Source organism: Sturnira hondurensis, unplaced genomic scaffold (assembly GCF_014824575.4).
Source record: "Sturnira hondurensis isolate 20B ecotype Veracruz unplaced genomic scaffold, ASM1482457v3 Scaffold0000880, whole genome shotgun sequence".
Taxonomy (NCBI): domain Eukaryota; kingdom Metazoa; phylum Chordata; class Mammalia; order Chiroptera; family Phyllostomidae; genus Sturnira; species Sturnira hondurensis.
The window spans coordinates 23,052,222-23,075,420 of NW_028073511.1; the positions used below are offsets into that span (position 1 = coordinate 23,052,222).

Sequence of the window (23,199 nt, forward strand, 5' to 3'; positions counted from 1 at the left end):
TGGATGGACCCTCTACTGGGAGCTCAGGGATCCTGGCATTGGGTGGGGCACAGAGTGGGGATAAGAAGGGTAGGGTCCCCAGCTTAGCACCCACCTCAGGACTCTGATGCCTGACGGGACACTGGGTGGGAAGGGGCAGGGTCATCTTAGAGATCTGGTCCCTAAGGGGGTGAGACCAGGCCAGAGTGGAGTCTCCACATGGTTCCCACCTTCATGTTGAAGTACCTGATAAATTGGGGCTAAAGGACAGGACAGGACTGCAGCCTCTCCTGGTCATTGCTGGGAGCCAGGGGGCACAGAGTAGGTCCACTCAATGCTAGGCCCAGGTCCAGGATGGAGGGCGGGGCCTGCGAGGGGGCGGGGCCTGACCCACCCTCTATTTCCGTCCAGCTCTTGCTTCAATGGTGGGACCTGTTTGGAAGGTGTGAACTCCTTCAGCTGCCTGTGCCCTCCTGGCTACACTGGAGCCCACTGCCAGCAGGAGACCGACCCCTGCCTCTCCCGGCCCTGTCTGCACGGGGGTGTCTGCACTGCTACCTACCCTGGCTTCAGCTGTGCCTGTCCTGAGGGCTTCACTGGCACTCAGTGTCAGGTGGGTGGGGTCCCTGGGGGTGGGTTTAGGGGGAGGAGTCTGGAGGGGTGTTTTGTGGGAGAGGCCCGCAGGGGATTCTGGAAGAGAATCTGGGAAGCGATTTCTGGGCCTCCCACACTGATGCCGTGGCCTTCCTTTCCAGACGCTGGTGGATTGGTGTAGCCTTGAGCCCTGTCGGAATGGCGGTCGCTGCGCCCGCACCGGGGCCTCTTTCTACTGCCTTTGTCCCCCGGGGTGGAGCGGCAGCTTCTGTGACAACCGAAACCTGCCCTGCAGAGAGGCTGCAGCTCAGATCGGTGAGGGCGAGTGTGTTGCCGATGTGTGTGCAGCTCAGGAGGGTGTGTGTGTCTATGAGGATGCTTACTGCCAGTGCGAGTCCACTGAGGGCGTGACAGAGCGTGTGGGCTTGATGGGGTGTGTGGCTAAGTGTGTGTGGCTGTGTGGCTGGGTGGCTGTGGGCCCGACAAAGGGGATGATGTCTGAAATGGTGTAGGTGACTGAGCCGGCGTGAGCTGCACAGTGTGTGTGTCAGTGACGAGGGCTGCGCGGTTCAGAGGGATACATGACAACCTGATGGACTGTGCTGGGACCCTGGTGACGGGCAATAGCAGGGATGCTGGGTGGTGCTGTGCGTGTTGAGGGCAGGGAGGGGGAACTGTGTGCCTGATGTCCCTCTCTGTGCAGGGGTGCGGCTGGAGCAGCTGTGTCAGGCTGGTGGGCAGTGTGTGGACAAGGAGAGCTCCTACTACTGCGTGTGTCCAGAGGGCCGCACAGGCAGCCACTGTGAGCAGGAGGTGGACCCCTGCTTGGCCCAGACCTGTCAGCATGGGGGTACTTGCCGAGGCTACATGGGGGGTTATGTGTGCGAGGTAAGGGGCCCCCAGGGAGGGGAGAGGGGAACTAGTCACATGTAGGTGTGTCTCGGCACACAATTCTGTGTGTCTGTAGCCTGGTATGGGTGTGTCTCTCTGGGTATGTGTGTTTTTGCTTTTGTGACTGATGTCTTTGTGGGTGCTAGTCTGGGTAGGTCTGGGGCTGTTCTGTCTGCCTGGGTGTGCATCTGTCTTTGCTTGGTTCCTGAATGTGTCTTTGTGTCTCTCTGTGCACGGTGTCTCTTCGGGTGTGAGTGCAGCACAGGTGTCTGAGTGTGCATCTGGTTGTGTGTCTGGGGTGTATCTGGGTACCTGGGTGCTTCTCCTGTGTGTTTGTATGTGTGTGTATCTGCATTGGGTATGTCTGTGGCTTCTGTGTCTGGGTGTCTTTCTGTGTCTGGGGGTGTGTTTTCTGCACACTGGGGGCATGTGTCTGTGTGTTGGATTGTTGTGTCCTTTTGTGCTGGGATTTTCTTTGTCTTCAGGGGGAGTATCTGTGTCCCTTGGGGCTGAGTGGGTCCCTGTCTCACTCCCCCATCACAGTGTCGGGCTGGCTACACTGGTGACAACTGTGAGCATGACGTGGATGAATGTGCCTCTGAGCCCTGCCAGAATGGAGGCTTCTGCATTGACCTAGTGGCCCGATATCTCTGCTCTTGTCCCCCTGGGACACTAGGTATGCCAGGGCCAGGGCTGGGGGACAGGCTGGGAGGCTGGGCCTCTGTTCACTCCTGACACCCCCTGTTCTCCCTCCAGGTGTGCTCTGTGAGATTAATGAGGACGACTGTGGGCCAGGCCCACCACTGGACCCAGGCCCCCGGTGCTTGCACAATGGTACCTGTGTGGACTTAGTGGGCGGCTTTCGTTGTACCTGCCCTCCGGGATACACTGGCCTGCGCTGTGAGGCAGACATCAATGAGTGTCGTCCCGGTGCCTGCCATGCAGCACACACCCGGGACTGCCTGCAGGACCCAGGTGGTGGCTTCCGCTGCCTTTGCAGGGCTGGCTTCACAGGTAAGCATGGGCAAGCAGGGTGGCCTGGGATCCTGTCTGTGTTTCCCCATTGTGGCTGATCCCTGGCTCCTGCTTGCCCAGGTTCCCGCTGTCAGACTGTCTTGTCTCCCTGTGAGTCCCAGCCATGTCAGCATGGAGGCCAGTGCCGCCCTGGCCCAGGCCCTGTGGGTGCAATGACCTTCACCTGCCATTGTGTCTGGGTGAGTTGGGGTGGCTGGTCACATCCTCCCAGTCTCTGGGAGAGGAGTGGGACTGCGGTCAGGTGAGAGGGCGTGTCCTTAGGGATTAAGTGGTGGAAGGAAAGAGAGTTTCTGGGAAATGTTGACATTACTTGGAGGCTGGAAGAAGGTGTGAGGCTGGGGAGTGGAGGTGTGGCTTCCTGGGGAAGGCAAAGCTTATGTGTAAGGTGGGGATTCCAGTGGAAGGCAGAGAGGTTTAGTAGGACCTGGGGCATTTGGAGGCTCAAGTGTTCTCAAGTCCTGACCCCCAACCTTCCCTCTCTCTCCCTTTTCCCCGTTCCCTGCCATTATGTTGTTGTTGTTTTTCTCTCACTCCACCCACCCTTTTTTTCCTCTTTCTCACACCCAGCCATTCTCCGGCCCGCGTTGCGAGCGGGTAGCGCGCTCCTGCCGGGAGCTGCAGTGCCCAGTGGGCGTCCCGTGCCAGCAGACAGTCCGTGGGCCGCGCTGCATCTGCCCCCCGGGGCGCTCAGGGCCGGCCTGCCGGGGCTTCCAGGAGTCACCACCGGGGGCCACCAACACCAGCTGCGTGGTCTCCCCCTGCCTCCACGGGAGCTCTTGCACCTCGGAACCGTCCGCGCCCTTCTTCCGCTGCGCGTGCGCGCCAGGCTGGGCCGGGCTCCGCTGCGAGGTGCAATTGGCGGCGCCCGAGGCCCCCGAGGAGCCGCTGTGCCCAAGTGCTGCCTGCGAGGCCAAGAGAGGGGACAAGCGCTGCGACCGCGAATGCAACAGTCGCGGCTGCGGCTGGGATGGCGGCGACTGCTCGCTGAGCGTGGGCGACCCCTGGAGGCAGTGCGAGGAGCTACAGTGCTGGCGCCTCTTCAACAACAGCCGCTGCGATCCTGCCTGCAGCTCCCCCGCCTGCCTCTATGACAACTTTGACTGCCTGTCCGGAGGCCGTGAGCGCACCTGCAAGTGAGCTCCTCCATCTGTCTGTCAGTCCATCCTTAGACTGCCTGTTGAGTCGTTCATTCATTTTCCCTATCTGTTTCTTCGTGTACCCTGTCCTCCCAGCCGAATGCCTATTCTGTTTGTTCGTTTGTGTCGATGTGCCCTCCATCCATCCTTGTGCTCTGTCTCCATATTCCCCTCTGTCTGTCCATCTGTGTCCCCCGTTTCTCTCTTTTTCTGTCTGCCCCTTCACTCTTCCTTTTCCTCCCTGTGCCCTGTTTGTCTATCTTGCTGACCATTCAAGAATTCCTCTCATCCCTCCATGTGCCCAACTGTGTGCTGTCTATCCCTGGACCTCATCTGTGGACCAGTCTGTTTGTACACCAGACTCTCTGTCCATGTGCTCCATATATCTGCCCGCCTGTCCATCTTTGTGCTCCACCTGTTTATCCAGGTCCCCCTTGCCTGTCCTGTCTTTCCATGTACTCCTTTGTCCCCTCTTTGCCCATACAGCTGTCCATGCCCTTGCCTGTCTGTCTGTCCTGCCTCTCTCTAGGTCTGTTCTTGCCCCCGCCTGTCGGTCCCGTGCATTCCATCCGTTCCTCCTGCGCTCTGCCCCTCCGCTCCACTGTGGTCCCTCTGTCTGCCTGAAGCCTTCCTCTGACCTGTATGTCCCTGTCCTCATCCCTCCGCACTGTACCACTCTCCCCCTTGCTCACTCTTCTCCAGCCTCTCTGCCCTGGTCTCTCTGCGGATTCTCCAACACCCCCACCTCAGGGCCTTTGCACTGTCTATTCCCACTGCCCGGAACACTCTTCCCTCTGGAAGCCACATGGTTCCTCCCCCACCTCCTTCAAGTCTTTGCTCAAACAGCAGCGCCTTCTCAGTGAGCTCCTCCCTGGCTATCCTCAGCACTTTTACTGCTTTAATTATCTCCTCAGCACTGAAGTCCATAGAGCACCCTGTGTGTGTGTGGGTGCTGCATGTGTTTATATTTAGCTTTGACCGCCACGTGATTGAAATGCTCTGTATTCAGCTCATTTATCTCCTTTAACATCTGTTTCCACCCACTGGAATACCAGCTCCAGGTGTTCAAGGATTTGTGCCCGGGCATATCCTGGGTGCCTATAGCAGCGCCCAGTGCCTATGAGGTGTTATCAGTAGTGATTTAGTAATAGTCACTGGGCAAGTGGCTGGATTTTCAGAAAGCCTGACACATTGGGATACATTCTGGTCTTCAGTGCTTGCTGTCTGATCCCTCTCCATCTCAGGATTTGGGGTGCTCAGCGTGTAGGGGGTGGGAGGCCCCTGACTGTGCCTCCTCTCTGCCCCCAGTCCCGTCTATGAGAAGTACTGCGCGGACCACTTTGCAGACGGCCGCTGCGACCAGGGCTGCAACACAGAGGAGTGTGGCTGGGACGGGCTAGACTGTGCAGGCGAGGTGCCGGCCCTGTTGGCCCGTGGCATGCTCGTGCTCACCGTGCTGCTGCCCCCCGAGGAGCTGCTGCACTCCAGCGCCGACTTCCTGCAGCGGCTCAGTGCCATCCTGCGCACCTCGCTGCGCTTCCGCCTGGACGAGCGTGGCCAGGCCATGGTCTTCCCTTACCACTGGCCAGGCCCTCGCTCTGAAACCCGGATCCTGCCGGACCTGGCCCCTGAGGTGATTGGGTGAGTGGCTCCACCCAGGACAGCTGAGGGGGCTGTGCAGATACTGAGCAGGAGACAGGGGGCACCGTGGATCAGGTCTGGTGTGTTTCACTGCCCTTAATATCTTGGGGAGCCTTCTTGGCAACAAGTCCAGCATGTCTGCACCGTGACAGCATTGGCATTTGTGTCGATGACAGGATCATTCTTTGCTGCAGGGCCGTCCCGTGCACTGTGGGACGTTGAGCAGCACCCTTGGCTTCCACCCACTAGATACAGGTAGCTCCCCACCCCCAAGATATGACAAATTTGGGCAAGGGTCCTTTAAGGATTAGAATTGCCCCTGGATATAGACCTACTTCCTTCTGGAGAGGCAGAGGTATAGCAGAATAGTTAAGAATATGTGTAGGTTTTTTTTTTAAAGAAATCGAAAATACAGAACTCTTCTGTTGGTGGCCTAGTCGTCCAGGCCAGACAGTGCCCGAGGGAGGTGTGGCCTCTGAGTGGGGCGGGGTCCTGACACACAGAGGAAGGATGGGTCTTAGACATGGGGCTGGGTTCTGACAAGGCACAGCAGGACTAAGGGAGATAGAAGGGAGTGGCTGATGTGCCAGGCTCTGGTGGGGTGGCTGAGTGGCTGGAGGGCATCTCCTCAAACCGAGGACACGGTGAAAAAGGGTTGCTTTGGGACTTGCAGAATGTGAGGAGTCTGAGGACACCAGAAGGCAACCAGGAGCAGAAGACAGAGATGAGAAGGACACAGGGGTGTTGACAGTCACTGAAGTCATGGGAAGGACTCCAAGAAGTGGGGAGGGAAGTGGGGACAGAAGAATGACCTGGGGACACTGAGACCTAAGGACTGGTTGAGGGAAGTTAGCTCAGAAAAGAGTGTTACCAAGCAAGGGCTCGCTGCATGGCAAGCACAGGAGCCAGGACTATGGCTCAGGCTCAGGACAAGAGAAAGCTTTTGCGTGTGCGTTCAGCCGGCAGGGAGACAGGAGGCAAGGCTCCAACCTGTTTCCTGGATCCAGAGTTGGGGCCAGGATTTTAGGGGTTTCAGCACCAGATCTTCCTGGACAGCAGACCCTTTGCCTCTGCGAGAGTCCCCCTGGATAGGTTCAGGTCAGGGTTGGGTCATTTGTTTCTGTGTGTGTGTGTGTGTGTGTGTGTGTGGAGGGGGATGGGGCGGGGCGGGGGGCGGGGAGCAGCTGAGGGCTCACAAGGGTTACACTGAGTGGTGTGTCCAAAGACTTTGGTCCGGAGATCTTGCTAGAAACAGGACAGGGTCCGTTTGAGCTACTTCTGTGGTTAGAAGAGGGAAACAGGCAGCTGGAGAAATAGGAAGAGATCGTGGGGCGTGGGGTTACTGGGATTCTAAGAGGGATTGGGTTCCTGGAAGTGGAGTTTGAGACAGGGATTCAAATGTATGTGCCCTGTGGAAAGGGCGCTTTCCAGAGAGAGGGCTGAGGGAAGCAGCATGGGGTAGAGGAAACACAGGCAGGCAGGAGGCAGCCCATGTCCAGCCTCCACCAGTGTCCAGCCTCGACCTGCTCTGGGGCGTGAGTAGCACCTCAGTGTCAGTCTTGCCTTGAGGCTGAGGGTTGGCTTTTCTTTTTTTTTTTTTTTTTTTAATTTTATTTATTTATTTATCTTTAGAGGGGAAGGAGAGAGGGAGAGAAACATCAATGTATGGTTGCCTTTCGTGCGTCCCCTGCTGGGAGTTGGCCTGCAGGGAACCGGCCTGCAACCCAGGGTTGGCTTTTCTATGCTCCACATTCGGTCCCTGGCTGACAGCTTCCGTAAGGGGTGTCACCTCCCAAGGCGGAGGGTTGCCACCTTGCCGAGGCCCGTTACCCAGAGAAGGGGAGCTTCTGCTGTGAGCGGCCGTGCTCACAGTGGTCCAGAGACAGAGGCAGCAGCCTGGTCAGGGAGACTGGGGCATGTTGATGTGAAAACAGTGCACTTGGGAGTCAGCTTGGGGGACAACACTGGTGGCCACAGCAAGACTGGTGTTGGGGGTGTGGTGGGTTGGATGCCTGGCGGGGGCAGGCAGGTCATGGTTTCACGGTGAGTGGGCACAGCTCTTTGGAGCCTGGTGCTGGGTTGGGGGATGGGCTTGGTGCCAGGCTGGCAGTAGGTGCCGGGTTGAGCCAGCCTGTCCCTCCCTGTGTCCCCACAGCTCGGTGGTGATGCTGGAGATTGACAACCGGCTGTGCCTGCAGTTGCTGGACAATGACCACTGCTTCCCTGACGCCCAGAGTGCGGCTGACTACCTGGGCGCGCTGTCGGCGGTGGAGCGCCTGGACCTCCCGTACCCGCTGTGGGCCGCGCGGGGTGAGCCAGCTGCTGAGAGGCCCGGTGGTGCTGGGGCTCCCACAGCAGGGGCCGGCTGTGGCTGAACTCCTCCATGGCCTACCCGCAGGAGAGCCGCTGGAGCCGCCGGAGCCCAGTGTGCCTTTGCTGCCGCTGCTGGCTGCCAGTGCCGTCTTCGTGCTGGTCATCCTCGTCCTGGTCGTCATGGTGGCCCGGCGCAAGCGTGAGCACAGCACCCTCTGGTTCCCTGAGGGCTTTGCGCTGCACAAGGACACGGCCGCTGGCCACAAGGGCCGGCGGGAGCCTGTGGGCCAAGATGCGCTGGGCATGAAGTGAGGACCCTGCCCCCTCCCTGTCCCTGACTTCAGGGACCGCATGAGTCCCAACTTCAGACTCCAGCCTGGACCCCAGTGTCCATCCCCTTGGCCACTGACTCCATGATCCCTGAAGATCACCCCTGATTCTCTTTCCTGTGTCCCAGTTCCCCTGACTCAGATCCTGTCCTGACCCCACCTAGACCCCACCCTGACTGTGGCCTCTCGGGTTTTACCCTTCTCGTTGGCATTCATTCCCCCACGACTGCTGACTCCATGACCCCTGTCTATACCTCAACCCTTCTCTGACCCTCAAAATCACCTTTGCTCTAATCTACCCTGACCTTTGACTTCCTCTCTGATCCCCTTTTCATCCCAGCTCAGTGTCCATTCCCCATGGCCCTCAGTCCTGGCCTTGACCCTAGGCCTCACCTCCAACTCCCTAACCTGTCTCTCAAGACCCCTAACCCTACCCTGATCTAACCCCTGAACTTACCCCTCCCTTGTGATCCCATGTCCATCTGACCCCTCTCCACAACCTCCTCATTCTGGCTACATCTCTTATCTGCCAGAGGCTAACTCCATTCTCCATGACCCCTGATGTCACCCTCACCTGTTCCATAGCTCACTGCTCTGACCCCTGACCCCACTCGTGTTTCCTTCTACAGTTCCACTTTCAGATCCTGGCTGTCACTCATCATAACCCCTGAGTGTGACCTTGACCTCATCCTGCACCCCATCTTTGGACCTTGTATATCGGCCCTGCCCCTGTGCCTACTGACCTATCCCAACTCCAGACCCCTACCCATTGTCCCCACAGGAACATGGCCAAGGGCGAGAGCTTGATGGGGGAGGTGGCCACAGACTGGATGGATACGGAGTGCCCAGAGGCCAAGCGCCTGAAGGTTGTGCCCCCTCTTTTCACCCCTGCTTTCAGGGTCTTGGGCGGGGCCCCGGTGGTCAGTGGGGCTGCTCAGAGGATGTCACCTGGATCCTTGAGCTCAGGTCTGGCTGGAGCAGGCTCTGTGTTTGATGCCCTGGCAGGCTGGTTAAGAACATTTGGTCCTGTTTCCATCACGTCACTTGTGCCTTTCGGACCGAGTCTGGAATTCACCGAGCCCCTGCCAGGCGCTCCGCTTCGCTCGTGGAGGGTGGTGGCCGGAGGCACGTCGCTGCATTTGCATGTGACTCTCTGGTCCCTGCTCCTCACGATCATGTGCATATTACCAGTTTCCCTTGAAGGATGCTCTTGCCCCCATGGGTCTTTTACCAGAGATTTTTAGTTTCTAGAGAGCAAGTTTTGCATTTCTATGAAATTGAATTCCAAGTGTTTCCTTCCCCTTGCTGCTGTTCTCAGTGGGATTGTTGCTGTGATCTCATTCCTGGTGAATTTGTGTCCTGTGTGTAGGCAGGTGTGTGCTGAAGGCCACTGTGCTGCGCCTCTTCCCTGTCTCCCCCCTGGGTTCCCAGCCTTCCCTTCCTTCCAACTTGGATTAAAGTTTCAGGTTTTTTTCTAGTGAGTTCTCTGAGCTCCGGCATGTCCATGTCCTCTTTCCTCATTTAGAGAACAGTCAGGTTTTTGGGGGGCTGTGTGTGCATCTCCGTGAGACCCAGAAACCATACCTCTGTCTCTCCCACCTCCTCCTGAGAACCTGGTCCATGTATCTCCAGGTGGAGGAGCCCAGCGTGGGAGCTGAGGACGCTGTGGATTGCCGCCAGTGGACCCAACATCACCTAGTTGCCGCCGACATCCGTGGGGCACCAGCTATGGCCTTGACACCACCGCAGGGTGATGTGGATGCTGATGGCATGGATGTGAACGTGCGTGGCCCTGGTCAGTGACAGAACCCCCGCCCCTGACCTGTGAGACTTTGTGTCTAGGTCTGTGTTCTGGGGAGAGCTAGATGCATCTGGGCCTTCGTCTGTGGGGCTGTGTTAATCAGGACTCTTGGTTGTAGATGATAACAGCTTGACTCAGACTAGCTTAAGTAAAACAAGGGATTTACTGACTCTTATAACTGGAAGCATCAGGTACATTTGGATCCAGGACTCACCACCCCTTGGCTGCAGCCCAGGCAGGCTTCCTCCTGGGGATACTGTCCCCCAGGCAGGACCAGCCTTGTAAAACTTTTCCCCACCTGAACCACTCTGTGTGGCCTGGGGCCTGGGATATACAGATTAACCAAGCCTGGGCCTGAGGGAGGGGGCTCAGCCCTGCCCAGAGCATGAGGACGGAGCCTGGGGAACCAGGCCACATGCTCACACAGAGCGCAGCAGACCACGTAATCTGGGTCCTGTTGGGTTCATCTTTGTCATGGTTCTGGGTATTCTTCCCCTAGTGCTGTTTGCTTCAAAAGGCCTGCATCTTGTGAAGCCCCTCAGGGGTTTTATGTCCCTGGGGGTGCCCGTAACCCGTGGGTGCGAGCATTTGAAAGGCACAGCTCCTTTGCCTCGAGCTGCGTTATAACTCTACGTACGACTCAGCCTCCAGACCCCCCTCTTTGGGACTAGGCTGAAATAGCCCCTAAAAATTTGTCCGAGGTGCATGTTTGTTTGTCCTCCTTCCTCCCTTGTCCTTTATCCGGTTTTGCCTAGGAGCCCTTCTGGGCCAAATCACATGCTCATGAATCCGGGTCCTGGGTTGGCTTCTGGGGCATCTGACATGAATGTGTGTGTGTGTGCATGAGCCTACAGATGTGCTTCCAGGTGTCCCACCTGCCTGTGTCATGCTCCTGTCTCCCGCAGATGGCTTCACCCCGCTAATGCTAGCCTCCTTCTGCGGCGGGGCCCTGGAGCCGGTGCCAGCTGAGGAGGATGAGGCAGAAGACACGTCAGCCAGCATCATCTCAGATCTGATTTGCCAGGGGGCCCAGCTTGGGGCACGCACCGATCGCACGGGCGAGACAGCCCTGCACCTGGCAGCCCGTTATGCCCGCGCTGACGCAGCCAAGCGACTGCTGGATGCCGGGGCAGACACCAACGCCCAGGACCACTCGGGCCGCACCCCCCTGCACACAGCTGTCACTGCTGATGCCCAGGGCGTCTTCCAGGTAAGATGGCCTTGTCCCTTTGAACAACGGAGCTGGGACAGGCATCAGACTGATCTGGGTTCCAGCCCCAGCTCTGCCTTTCAGGGCTCATTTTTTTCACTTGTAAAATGGGCATATGTGGGAGTACAGTTTCTGGCAGGTAGCTGCTCCCTGAATCTCACTGATTCCAGAGCTTGTGGGGATTAGGGAGCTCAGAGGGCTTAGAGGTGCTCCTGGTCCCCCTGTTCCTGCCATGACTCCCCCTGCTGCATCCTGTCTCCCCTAGATTCTTATCCGGAACCGCTCCACAGACCTGGATGCCCGCATGTCAGATGGCTCGACGGCATTGATCCTGGCAGCCCGCCTGGCAGTGGAGGGCATGGTGGAGGAGCTCATTGCCAGCCACGCTGATGTCAACGCTGTGGATGAGCTTGGTAGGCTGGTGGGGCTGGGGGCTGAGAGGGTGTTGTATAGTCCTACTGTGCAGTTTGTGTGAACTTGCACCCACATGGCGACCCAGTCACTGAAGTTCCTGTACACATACCAGGCCTGCAACGTGCACTTACACACTCATGCATGCATTTTTTAAAAAGATTATTTATTTATTTATTTATTTATTTATCTTTAGAGGGGAAGGAGATGGAGAGAAACATCAATGTATGGTTGCCTTTTGTGGGTCCCCTGCTGGGAGATGGCCTGCAGGGAACCAGCCTGCAACCCAGTCACGTGCCCTGACTGGGAATCGAACTGCGATCCTCTGGTTCACAGGCCTGTGCTCAATCCACTGAGCTACGCCAGCCAGGGCTAAAAAAGATTTTATTATTGATTTTTAGAGAGAGGAGAAGGGAGAGGGAAAGAGAGGGAGAGAAATATAAATGTGTTGCCTCTTGAGCGCCCCTCTCTGGGTACCTGGCCTGCACCCCAGGCATGTGCCCTGACTGGGAATCGAACTGGCGACCCCTTGGTTCGCAGGCTGGCACTCAATCCCCTGAGCCACACCAGCCAGGGCTCATGCATTTTTTTTATGGCATCTACTAGTTCATCTGATACATCGGTGATTAGAAAAAGGTGCCCTTTCTCAAGACACTCATTTTGGTCTACTTTGTTAGAAGTATTTACTACTGCCATCTGCTGGGAAGCTCGTTTAATAAATTTGTAAACCGGCCAAATTATGTTGTGGTAGCCTCTCGATTTCCGGAGGTGGCTTGCTTGCACAGAGTTGTGCAGATTCACAACCTGCCCCCATGTCCCGGGGACCTCACACAGATGTAGACACACTAGATGCTCACAAACATCCTTTGCAGCAGGTGTTCTCAACCTACCACTGACTTTGGGGTCGGATCATTTTTGGTGTTGGGGGCCATCCTGCACATTGCAGGGTGTTAAGCAGCACCTCTGGCTTTGAACTATTAGATGCTGGTAGCACCCCCGCCTTCCAGTTGTGACAACCGACAATGTCTCCTGACATTGTCAAATGCCCCTGCGGGGAAGATCTCCCCTGGTTGAGAAATACGGCTCTGGAGGAGCATCGTCCAACAGAAACTGCTGTGAGGATGGAGACATTCTCAGTGCGTGCTGTCCAGTGCGGTGACCACTGGCAACATGTGGTGTCTGCTGAGCATTTGCAATGTTGGGGTGAAGAGAACTCAGTGTTTTATTTCATTTAATGTTTAACCTTTGTTTTTGCCTGCTTTAAAAAAATCTTTACTTATGTGAGATATAACCCACACACCATACAGTTCACCCAAAGTAAAAAATCCAGCAGCATCCAATATCATTACACAGTTGTGCAAATATCATCACAATAAATTTTAGAACATTTCTGTCACCCAAAAAAGAAACCCTCACCTCTTAGCAATCACTCATCCCCCGTTTCCCATCTTCTCTGCTCTCTCTCAGCAACCACTGCTATACTTCCTGTCTCTGTGGATTTGCCTCTTCTGGCTATTTCCTATGAATGAAGTTGCACACGGTGTGGTCTTTTTGATTGGCTTCTCTCACTTAGCCTAATGTTTCAAGTTCAGGAATGCTGTAGCGTGTATCAGTATTACTTCTTTATTTGAAGATTTTATTTGTTTCTATTTAGAGAGAGGGCAAGGCAGGGAGAAAGAGAGGGAGAGAAACATCGATTGGTTACCTCTCACGCTTCCCCAGCTGGGGACCTGGCCTGCAACCAGACATGTGCCCTGACTGGGGAATTGAACTGGTGACCTTTCAGTTTGCAGGATGATGGCCAATCCACTGAGCCACACCAGTCAGGGCTCATGTATAAGTTTTTATGTGGACATGTCTTGTCATTTTTCTTAGGTAGGTATCTAGGAATGGAATGGGTGGGTCAACTATGTTTAATTTTTGAGGGTCTGCCAGACTGTGTTCCACAGTGGCTGCCCTGTTTTTCACGGCCACCAACAGCGTATGAGTGTTCTGATGTCTCCACATCCTCGCCAACACTTTCTATTATTTATCTCTTTGTTTATAGTGGGTGAGAGTTGGGATCTCATTGTGGTTTTGATTTTTGTTTCCCTGATGGCTAATGATAAATATTTCTCTCAATTTGTAAGTGTTCTTTTCATCTTCTTGATGTTGTCCTTAGGAGCACAAATGTTCTACTTTGATGATGTCCAGTTTATGCATTCAAAAAAGTTTTTTTTATTGCTGCTCACAGCTGGATTTATTTTTGTTGTTGTGTTGTTGCTTGTGCTTTTGGTGTCCTATCTAAGAATTTTTGTCTCATTCAAGATTTTAAAGATTTCACTCCTGCCCTGGCTGGTGTGGCTCAGTGGATTGAGTGCGGGCCTGCGAATCACACGATCGCGGTTCGATTCCCAGTCAGGGCACATGCCTGGGTTGCAGGCCAGTTCCCAGTGGGGAATACATGAGAGGCAACCGTACGTTGATATTTCTCTCCCTCTCTCCTTCCCTTTCCCTCTAAAGATAAATAAATTAAAAATAAAAGATTTTACTCCTGTGTTTTCTTCTAAATGTTTCATAGTTGCAGCTCTTACATTTAGGTCTTTGAGTTCATTCTGAGTAATTTTTTGTATGTGGTGTGGGGAAGGAGTCCCCACTTCATTCTTTTGCATGTGGAGATCTAGTTGGCTCAGCACCATCTGTTGCGAAAGCTATTCTTTTCCTTTGAATGGTCTTGGCACCTAGTTTACTTAATTTTAATTAATTTAAATCTAAAGAGGCAGATGCAGTTGGCTGCTGTGTTGGACAGCACACCTCACGTACAAACGCGTGAGGGCTGTGCACTTCCCTCCGTGTAGGGAGAGTCACGTGCACAGGTGTGCACGCACATGCTGGGCATCTCTCTCAGAGTGTCGTTCCCCGATCTGCCCGCCCCCCTCCCAAGGCAGACGAAACACAGTGCTCAGTGCTTCAGGCAGGTCCGCTCCCCCCCTCCCCCCTCCCCTGCCCTGGGCCTATTCTGGGCATTTCCTGCTTCTTTGCCTTGGAGGCCAGGACTTGAGCCTGATTCTGATGCTGACCTCTCCCCACTCCCTCCAGGGAAGTCAGCCTTGCACTGGGCCGCAGCCGTCAACAATGTGGAGGCCACCTTGGCCCTGCTCAAAAATGGAGCCAACAAGGACATGCAGGACAGCAAGGTGAGCCCCAGCCCTTGGCCCACGGGGGGGTCTGCCCTGGCATACACCTCCTTCTGCCAGGTAGCAGAGAGTGGGGTGGGGCAGGGTGGCGAGAGCGTTCACTCTGCCTGCAGCCAGCTTTCAGGGACGGGTTTTGGGCCCAAGAGGCTCCAACGGTAGGTCAGAGAAGAAAGTGTGTGGCAGCTGCTAGGTGACCTTGAGAAAGTTACTTAACTTCTCAGAACCTCAGTGTTCTCACCTGACGTGGAGAAGCAACAGTGCCTACCTGGTGGTCTCTTCGGAGGATTCAGTGAGGTAGGGTGCTAGATGCATCCTCAGCGAAAGGTTACCATGATGATTGTTGTTTAAAAAGCTTTGCAAGGTGGTGTTACTGGCTGGAGCACCCAGTCTTTTGGTGTCTCTTGGCCACACTGGAAGAAGAAGAGTTGTCTTGGGCCACACATTAAACACTGTGTGACATGTAATCACACGCACACAAATCTCATCATATTTTCAGTAAATTTATGATTTTGTGTGGGGCCATGTTCATAGCCGTGCCAGGCCGCATGTGGCCTTGGGCCGAGGGTTGGACACCCCTGCACACATTTTGCAGGTGAGAAGAGTGAGGCTTAAAGGAAGACAGGGATGGATTCTCTCTTTATTTAAAATTCCTGCCCTTTACTTATTAAGGATTTTTGGCATGGATTTCAATTATTTTTAAGAACATTGCATTGATGACTGAGGTTTTTGATGCCCTCCTTAAATTTTGTGCCTAAGGTGATGCCCCACTCTCCTCGCCCCATTCCTGGCTCTTGGGCCTGGCACTTAGTAGGTGCTCCATGAAGGTGGTTTACATAAAAGAACTTGCCAGGCTCCCCCGTCAGAGCTGGGAGTTGAACCGGGTCTGTCAGTCTGGACAGGAGAAGCTCTTAGCTCTCAGGCTCCATCGAGGGATGGAGGTCTGGGTGGTGGTGTTGGCCAGGAGTTCGCCCTGGCCCCCGTGACCCTGACGTATTGTGGGTTCTGGCCCCCCCGCGCCCCCCCCCCCCCGCCAGGAGGAGACGCCACTGTTCCTGGCTGCTCGGGAGGGCAGCTATGAGGCCGCCAAGCTCCTGCTGGATCACTTTGCCAACCGGGAGATCACCGACCACCTAGACAGGCTGCCACGTGATGTGGCCCAGGAGAGGCTGCACCAGGACATCGTGCGCTTGCTGGACCAGCCCAGTGGGCCTCGTAGCCCCCCGGGCCCTCATGGCCTGGGGACCCTACTCTGCCCGCCCGGGGCCTTCCTCCCTGGCCTCAAGGTGGCACAGTCGGGGGGCAAGAAGAGCCGGAGACTGCCGGGGAAAGCAGGGCTGGGACCACAGGGCACCCGGGGTCGGGGCAAGAAGCTGACACTGGCCTGTCCAGGCCCCCTGGCTGAGAGCTCAGTCACGCTGTCACCTGTGGACTCCTTGGACTCCCCACGGCCCTTTGGTGGGCCCCCTGCGTCTCCTGGAGGCTTCTCCCTGGAGGGGCCCTATGTGGGTGCCGCTGCCACGGCTGTGTCTCTGGCACAGTTGGGTGGGACTGGCCGGGCAGCTCTAGGGCGCCAGCCCCCTGGGGGCTGCGTGCTCAGCCTGGGCTTGCTGAACCCTGTGGCTGTTCCCCTTGACTGGGCCCGCCTGCCTCCACCAGCCCCACCAGGTCCTTCATTCCTGTTGCCCCTGGCACCAGGACCCCAGCTGCTGAATGCTGGGACCCCTGTGTCTCCCCAGGAGCGGCCCTCACCATATATGGCAGCCCCGGGACATGGTGAGGAGTACCCAGTGCCCGGGGCCCATGGCAGCCCCTCTAAGGCTCGCTTCCTCCGGGTACCCAGTGAGCATCCCTACCTGACCCCATCCCCCGAGTCTCCTGAGCACTGGGCCAGCCCCTCGCCCCCCTCACTCTCGGACTGGTCTGATTCCACGCCCAGTCCAGTCACTGCCACTGGGGCTGCAGCCACAGCTGCTGGGACACTGCCTGCCCAGCCACTCTCCCTGGCTGTCCCTGGCCCTCTAGTTCAGGCCCAGACCCAGCTGGGGCCCCAGCCTGAAGTCACCCCCAAGAGGCAGGTGTTGGCTTGACATACTTCTAAATTCTTGGATTTGGGGGGGCTGAAGAGACACCCCATCCTGATTCTCTTGTCTCTCTCTCACTCCATCCCTTCCTTCTTTCCTCTAATCCTTCTCATTCTCTTCTCTCTCCACCAGCCCTCCTGCACCCCCTTACCCCTGCAATGCAACTGAGACTGGTCACCAGCCTAGGGCTTCAGTCTTCCTGTATTTATAAGGGGTTCAGGTTGACCCGCACCCCTGGATCTTGTGATGAGTCTGGGACCTCCTCCAGCCCCCTTCCTGCTCCCCAGTTCTCCCTTCCTTCCTCTCTTGCCTCCTCTGACCTGTCTCACTCCTCACACTCTGACAGGAGTGGATTATTTTTTTTTACATTTTGTATAGAAACAAATTCATTTAAACAAACTTATTATTATTATTTTTTACAAACTATATATATGGAGACATTCCCTGCCCCCTGCAAACCTCCCCCCCAGTGCCCCTGTGGGGCTGAGTCTGTGGGCCCGTTTGGCCAAGCTGGATTCTGTGTACCGAGTACACAGGCATGACTAGGATCCTGTGTACCAAGTACATGACCCTGGTGTGTACCAAGTAGGCACCCTTGGGCGCACCATCCGGGGCCAGGGGTTGGTGAGATGCCAGAGCCTCCTCCCCACCCCACCTCCCTCACTTCACTGCATTCCAGATGGAACTTGTTCGATAGCTTTGCTGGGGGAAGGGCCCTTCTGCCTTAGAGAGCCCAACCCCAGATAACCTCCCCCTGTAGAGCCTGGACCACCTCCCTTTAGGAACTGGAGGTAAGGGGGTAAGAACCTGAGGACCAGGGAGATATGTGCGTTTCGCTAGGTCTCCCTCTACACGTGAGACTGCAGGATGGGAAGGAGCTGCCTGGTACTCCCCTGGGCCAGCCCCATGGCAGAACAGAAGTATTTTTAGGCTATTTTTGTAATACGGCTTGTGATCACAATCCCTGTGTAGCTAAGTTCCCAGGCCTTGCATTGTACAGCCCCCACTCCTGTGACTGCCTAATAAAGGAATAGTTAACACTCAGTGTCATTGACCTGTGCCTGGACAGGGGTGGGGAGTGGTGGTGGTGGGGCTTCGGTCTCTCCAAAGCTAACCTGGGCTCCTGTTTGGTTAAAAATCCACTGGGCTTGCCTGCCCACTTGTGTTTCTTCCTCTTTTGTCTAATGACTACACTGATTGGATCTGGGTGGTCACCTGACTTAGGATGAGCCAATCAGATTCACTTAACAATGTTAGCTGGAAATGCTAAAGTCGTCAATCTGTGGATGGAGCTTTTAAGGCCACCAGTTGGCGGATTTAGAAATATGGGTGGCCAGTTTGGAGTGGTGGGCACTTCTGCAAACAGCAGAGGAGTGGAGCCACTGCGCAGGGAGAATCAGATGAGTGCTAACCGGGTCTAGAGTTGGGAGGGGATCTGAGTTTCAGAAGTCTCCACTCCGGGCCGTTGAGCGGCCAGCCCCTTGATGGCACAGCTGTTTATTGCCTTCTAAGTGCCTGATGCTGGTTTTGCATGAAAGTCGCCTCTACCTCAGGCTTCCTTGGGGCTGGAGACCAAACTGCACCCGTGTAATAAGTGCGCCTTCACACACCCTCGGGTGGGTTTCTGTGTCTTGCACCGAATTGTGTTCCAAGACGAGGTTGTGTTTACACTGGTCTCCTCCAGGAGAAGAGGATGGGATAATGTTCACTGATTCCCCTGTCACTCAAGAGTGCCTTCGGTGGATGTGACCCAGAAATCAACCCAGTTGGCTTAGATAAAAAAAAAAATTCATTAGGTCATGTAACTGAAAAGGACCAGTTTCAGGAGAGATTTGCTGTAGTGACTCAAATGAGGGCCAGCGGCTTTCTCTTCATCTCCACGGATTTTTCTCCGAGTGTCAGCATCGTCCTCCGTCCTCCGGCTCTACCTCTCTTCCCACCCGCAGGGCTCTAGCCTGCCGTCTGTTGCAGAGTCGGTGCACATTTCACTTGACAGGGCACTAAGAAGATTCTAATCTTGGGGTTGATTTTGTATTGGCTCCGATTGGATCGTGCGCCCACCCTCTTACTGAGGGTTTTGCAACGTTGGCACTACTGACATTTGGGGCCAGATCATCCTTTGCTAGAGGGGGTTCGCCTGTGGCATCCCTGGTCCCCATGCACTAGATGCTCCTCCACTGTGACAGCCAAAAGTGTCTCTGGGCACGGCCACCTGTCCCTTGGTGTTGGTGGTGAGCGTTGCTTTTCAGCGCTGCTGCTCTACTCAGTCACTATGACAACGGGGTGTGGGGAGCACTGATTTCTTACAGCAATCGGTCTGCGCCCTGGAACTGGGGATGGGGGAACCTGAGGGGCGATCAGGTTTGCAGAAGCAGGAATTCTGTGGCATCAACTGACAACTATCCCATGCTGCTTCCCAGAGGGTTCCAATGGGATGGACCCCAGCTGCCACATGGGGAGTTGCCTGGTGACACCGGCTCTATTAGCTTCTTTTCCTGCTTTTCTCATCCCTCCCCTGCTTGGATTTTCTGGGATCACCTCCAAAATAAACCTACTTCTGCTCACATCTTTGCCTCTGCTTCTGGGAGAACTCAAGATATGGCAGGCATTGGATTAGAGTGGGAGTTTGCAAAGTCGTGAGACTGCACTCATGTCCAGTCATGACATTTGATTAATGAGGGGAAATCTCTCAGCCAGAATTCCCGTGCTCACTAAAGCATGATGTACATTAGCCCAAATGTGCAAACAACCTAATGTCGGTCAGTGGAGGAGCGGATAAAGAAGATGTGTGTAGATCTTCCTTATGCTGGAGATGTGTCTCTCAGGGGCACCAGGAGTTTGCCAGCAGGCTCAGAGGAGGAGAGGGGCAAACTGGTGTGACCAGCACGGAAATCTCACGAGAAGGGGCAGCAATTTGGAATGGCCGTGGTTATGCCTCCCTTCCTGACTCCGTTAAACATGGATGTGCGTCGGTTTGCATGAAACGATGGCTGGATTTGGAACTGGAGAAATTACCACGGGCCAGATCACAAGAATCATACATGTGAAATGTATGGGGAATTTGAAACTTACCTCTGAAGGCAGCAAGAAGCCAGGGAAGGTTCCAGAGTAGAGAGGGCGCACAGCCAGAGCCCTCGTTCTGGTGGCTGGTGCAGAGGACAGACTAGACGAAGGCCATACTGTGAGATTTTGCAACAGGGAAGAATGTTGCAGCTTGAGTTGGGGTGTGCTGAGGGGATGGGGAAATTGAGGAGGAAGAGTAGAGAAGACTTAGCAACCAATGAATTCTGGGGACAGCAGAGAGAGGGATGAAGGGCTATGGTCACTCTGAGAAGTTAAGCGGGGTAACATTTCTACAACATCAAGTGGTCCACTTCTTCCTCGCCACCTTGAGGGCAGGCTGGGGTGCATTTGCCTGGGGTAGCAGCCTTGCCAAGCATACAGCGGGCACTGACGGACCCTGGGGAGCACTGATAGAGCGAGGAGTGCGTCTGTGACAGCCACTCACAAAAAGAAATCATTAGTCTTTTCTTATTTTGCACCATGAGAGCCTGGGGGCCGGGGAAGCAGACCCTGGGGTCTCCAGTTTCCAGGAGGGAAAGAACCCTCAGGGTGTCACCAGCCTGAGTCCTGGGGGGCTTGTTAGTGGCTGGGGGGCTTGTTAGTGGCTGGGGGCCCCTGGGACAGCAGCTCTAGGGACCCCCTATATAAAGGACCCAGGTCCTCAGCCCCTCCTCTCTCAGGTGGTGAGCAGTGAAGGATACAGGCAGGCAACAACCTTTGCCATGGTGAGTGTGCAACTGGGGTCTTTGCTAGGCTGGAGAAGCTACCCCAAGCCCACCTCCAGCTTATGTGTGGTCTGAGCACACTGGGTACCGAGTGCACACAGACGTGCCCTGCAAGCAGCAGGCACACACATGCACGCATGTACTGTGGAGCTTCTTAGGCGTGAATGCACACATACCCACACAGTCATTCAGCGGCAAGCGCTCAAAGGTGGTGGGAAGGCGCTTCTGCTTTTGAGGGAGGGGTGCTTCCTGATGAGAAGAAAGAGGGAAAGAAGAGACTCCAGACCCTAACCCCCCTGTGTTCCTTGTTCCTCACCCTCACTGTGGGGGTGGCACCGGCCTGCCCCTGAGCTCAGCACCCACTGGCTCCCACTTACTTTCCCACCAAGCAAGCAGCGAGCCTGGGGATCTCTCCATAGGGGCAATTTTCATAGGTTCTAGGAATGAAAATAAGGAACTTTCCAGTCTGTAACCTGACTTCCTTTTGTCCAGGTATGCCGACCTGTCACGATTTGGATGCCTTGAGGCAAACTCAAAGTCACAACTTCTCGGATATTGTAGGGTTAAATGCCAGCCCCATTTGGGAAGTCCCCCTTCTTCCTTGTTTCTGGGGTGGCTGCAGGGCGCTGGCACAGGTGCCACCTCTGTGGTGAGGGTGGACTGGGGCCTGGCCCTCTGTGTAAGCCACCACGCTGGGTGTGTGTCTGCCCCTGGCACTCCCTGAGTTGAAGACTTAGCCCCCTCTGACTCCTGGCAGATGGGTCACACCCGTCTTCTGGCTGTGGCATTCCAGCTCCCACACTCTGCTCTTTCTCTCACACCCACACCTCAGCCTGTCAGGAAATTCACTGTGCTCCACCTGCACCATCTGTCCATGACTGGCCGTCTCTCACCACCCCTGTGGTCCCCACCCTGCTCCAGCTCCCATCCTCCCCACCCATGTTCCCTGAACTCTGTTCTCCCCCAGTGGCCAGAGGGCAGGCACCTGGGCACACCTGAGTTGGGTTACACCCTTCCTCTGCTCTGAGTCCTCCATGGCTCCCACTTCACTCGGTGTAGAAGCTGAAGTTCTCACTGTGACCCACAAGGCCCTATGAAACGAGCTCTCGTCACTCTCCACCCTTGCCTTCCTGCCTTGCACTCACTCTTTCCGTCCCTCTCTTTCTCCTTGCTGTTCCTGTTCCCCCGCACAACTCTGTCTCAGGGCCTTTGCTCCGACTGTTGCTTCTACCTAGGACACTCTCCCTGTAACATCCTTTTGACTGATTTGTTCGTTTCTTTTGAGTGTGAATTCAGGGCCTTTGCCTGTCTGGAGGAGCCCCTTAGGCCCGTCCCCAGCCCTAGCGGTGAGACCTGAAAATGAGGGAGGAGAAACAAGGAACTCCAGGGGAAGTGCACATTAACCCCCAACAAGCCCTTTCCTGACCATCCTATGCAAAATTGCAGCGCTCCTCAGACCTCTCAATGAAGTGCTCTGCTTACCTTTCCTTGTAGCACTTGTTTTCCAAAATATAGTTTCGTTATCATGTTCGTTGCTTATGTTCTCTAGAACGTTCTGCCCCTCCAGGGCTGGGATCTCTGCCCATTTAGTTTCTCGCTGTGTCCTCAGTGCCCAGCGCAGCACCCAGCACAGAACAGATGCCCAATGAGTGTGTGTAGAATGAAAGGTGAGCCCGCAGCCCCTTAAAGCACTGCTTCCGGAGACAGACTCCTGGCTCTGCACCCTGGCTTTGGTACCGCAAGGGTGAGAACATGAGCATCCCGTCGGGGCTCCGCTTCCCCAGCGGTGCAAAGCCAAGAAGTACAATCCTGTTTCTCCTTACAAGGAGTCTGAGACCAAAGGGTTTGTAGCACTGTTCAGGGAATCGTATGAACTATTATTTGTGAGTTCGTGGGATCAGTCTTCACACCTGAGGATATTTTTATTGATTTTAGAGAGGAAGGGAGGGAGGGTGGGGAGAGAGAGAGAGAGAGAGAGAAAGAGAGAGAGAGATCAGCTGCACATGCCTCGACTGGGGATCAAACCTGCAGCCTTTTGGTGTATGCAGCCCATGCTCTAACCAATTGAGCCACCCGGCTAGGGCAATTTCCACTTTCACAGATAAGGCTCATGGGGCAAAACCAGCTGCCCAGCATCATACTGCCCCTATAAGTGAAGACACCAACATTCAAATGTAGGCCTGTCAGATTCCAGAACTCAGATCACAGAAGGGCCGTTTTGAGCTGAGAATTTCTGCTCTTTGTTGTGGAATTTTTGTCAGGGAGTCCCTGGAGGCATGTGGGTAGAGGCTGGGTAATTGTGGTAGAACGGCCTCCTACGCTGAGGGCATCTTTAACACGCCCGAGAAGGTCTGACTTGTTCCTGTAAGCTATTTCCAGGTCATTATGAAGGTATGTTTCTCAATGTGAGGAGTTAGAACATATTTCGTTTAACTGCTTGTTAATTTTAAATACTCAGTCATATGGTATATCAGCCTTCATTTGAATTTCACAAATTTTGAGAGGGGGCCTAGGTGTTCATTTTCTTCTTCTCTTTTTAAAATTAAAGTGTAATGGACATATAATATATTAATTTCATATGTAAGATTTGACATGTATACATATTTGAAGATGATCACCCCAACAAATGTATGAACATCCGTTACCACACATAGTTACACATTATTTTCTTGTGATGAGGACTTTCAAGACTTACTCTCTTAGCAGCTTTAAAATAACAATGCGGTATTGTTAACTACAGACACCAGGCTGCGCATTACATCCCCGGGACTGATTTAGAACTGGGAGTTTTTTTTCTCAATGATCTGTCAGAGT

The 23,199-nt window shown here is 54.9% G+C and overlaps 1 protein-coding gene and 1 long non-coding RNA gene across 2 annotated transcripts in view; one reads left to right on the forward strand and one right to left on the reverse strand.

Annotated features, from left to right (window-relative positions):
• Nucleotides 1-17,641, forward strand: part of NOTCH3 (notch receptor 3) — a 31,864-nt gene extending 14,223 nt beyond the window's left edge. Inside the window, exons 18-33 of the mRNA XM_037055799.1 lie at nt 391-592; nt 735-888; nt 1,277-1,461; nt 2,008-2,140; nt 2,221-2,478; nt 2,560-2,678; nt 3,067-3,632; nt 4,944-5,276; nt 7,432-7,586; nt 7,675-7,897; nt 8,700-8,784; nt 9,551-9,713; nt 10,625-10,929; nt 11,195-11,342; nt 14,419-14,516; nt 15,551-17,641. Coding sequence (XP_036911694.1) covers nt 391-592; nt 735-888; nt 1,277-1,461; nt 2,008-2,140; nt 2,221-2,478; nt 2,560-2,678; nt 3,067-3,632; nt 4,944-5,276; nt 7,432-7,586; nt 7,675-7,897; nt 8,700-8,784; nt 9,551-9,713; nt 10,625-10,929; nt 11,195-11,342; nt 14,419-14,516; nt 15,551-16,603 — 4,180 coding nt within the window. The 3' untranslated portion in view covers nt 16,604-17,641. The remainder of the gene's footprint in view (nt 1-390; nt 593-734; nt 889-1,276; nt 1,462-2,007; nt 2,141-2,220; nt 2,479-2,559; nt 2,679-3,066; nt 3,633-4,943; nt 5,277-7,431; nt 7,587-7,674; nt 7,898-8,699; nt 8,785-9,550; nt 9,714-10,624; nt 10,930-11,194; nt 11,343-14,418; nt 14,517-15,550) is intronic.
• LOC118993436 (uncharacterized) lies at nt 11-15,107 on the reverse strand. Its single transcript, XR_005067858.1, has 3 exons — nt 14,900-15,107; nt 4,397-4,399; nt 11-22 (listed from the first exon to the last, which is right to left on the reverse strand). It is a non-coding gene; the product is annotated as an uncharacterized LOC118993436 (long non-coding RNA).
• Nucleotides 17,642-23,199: the final 5,558 nt, after the last annotated feature.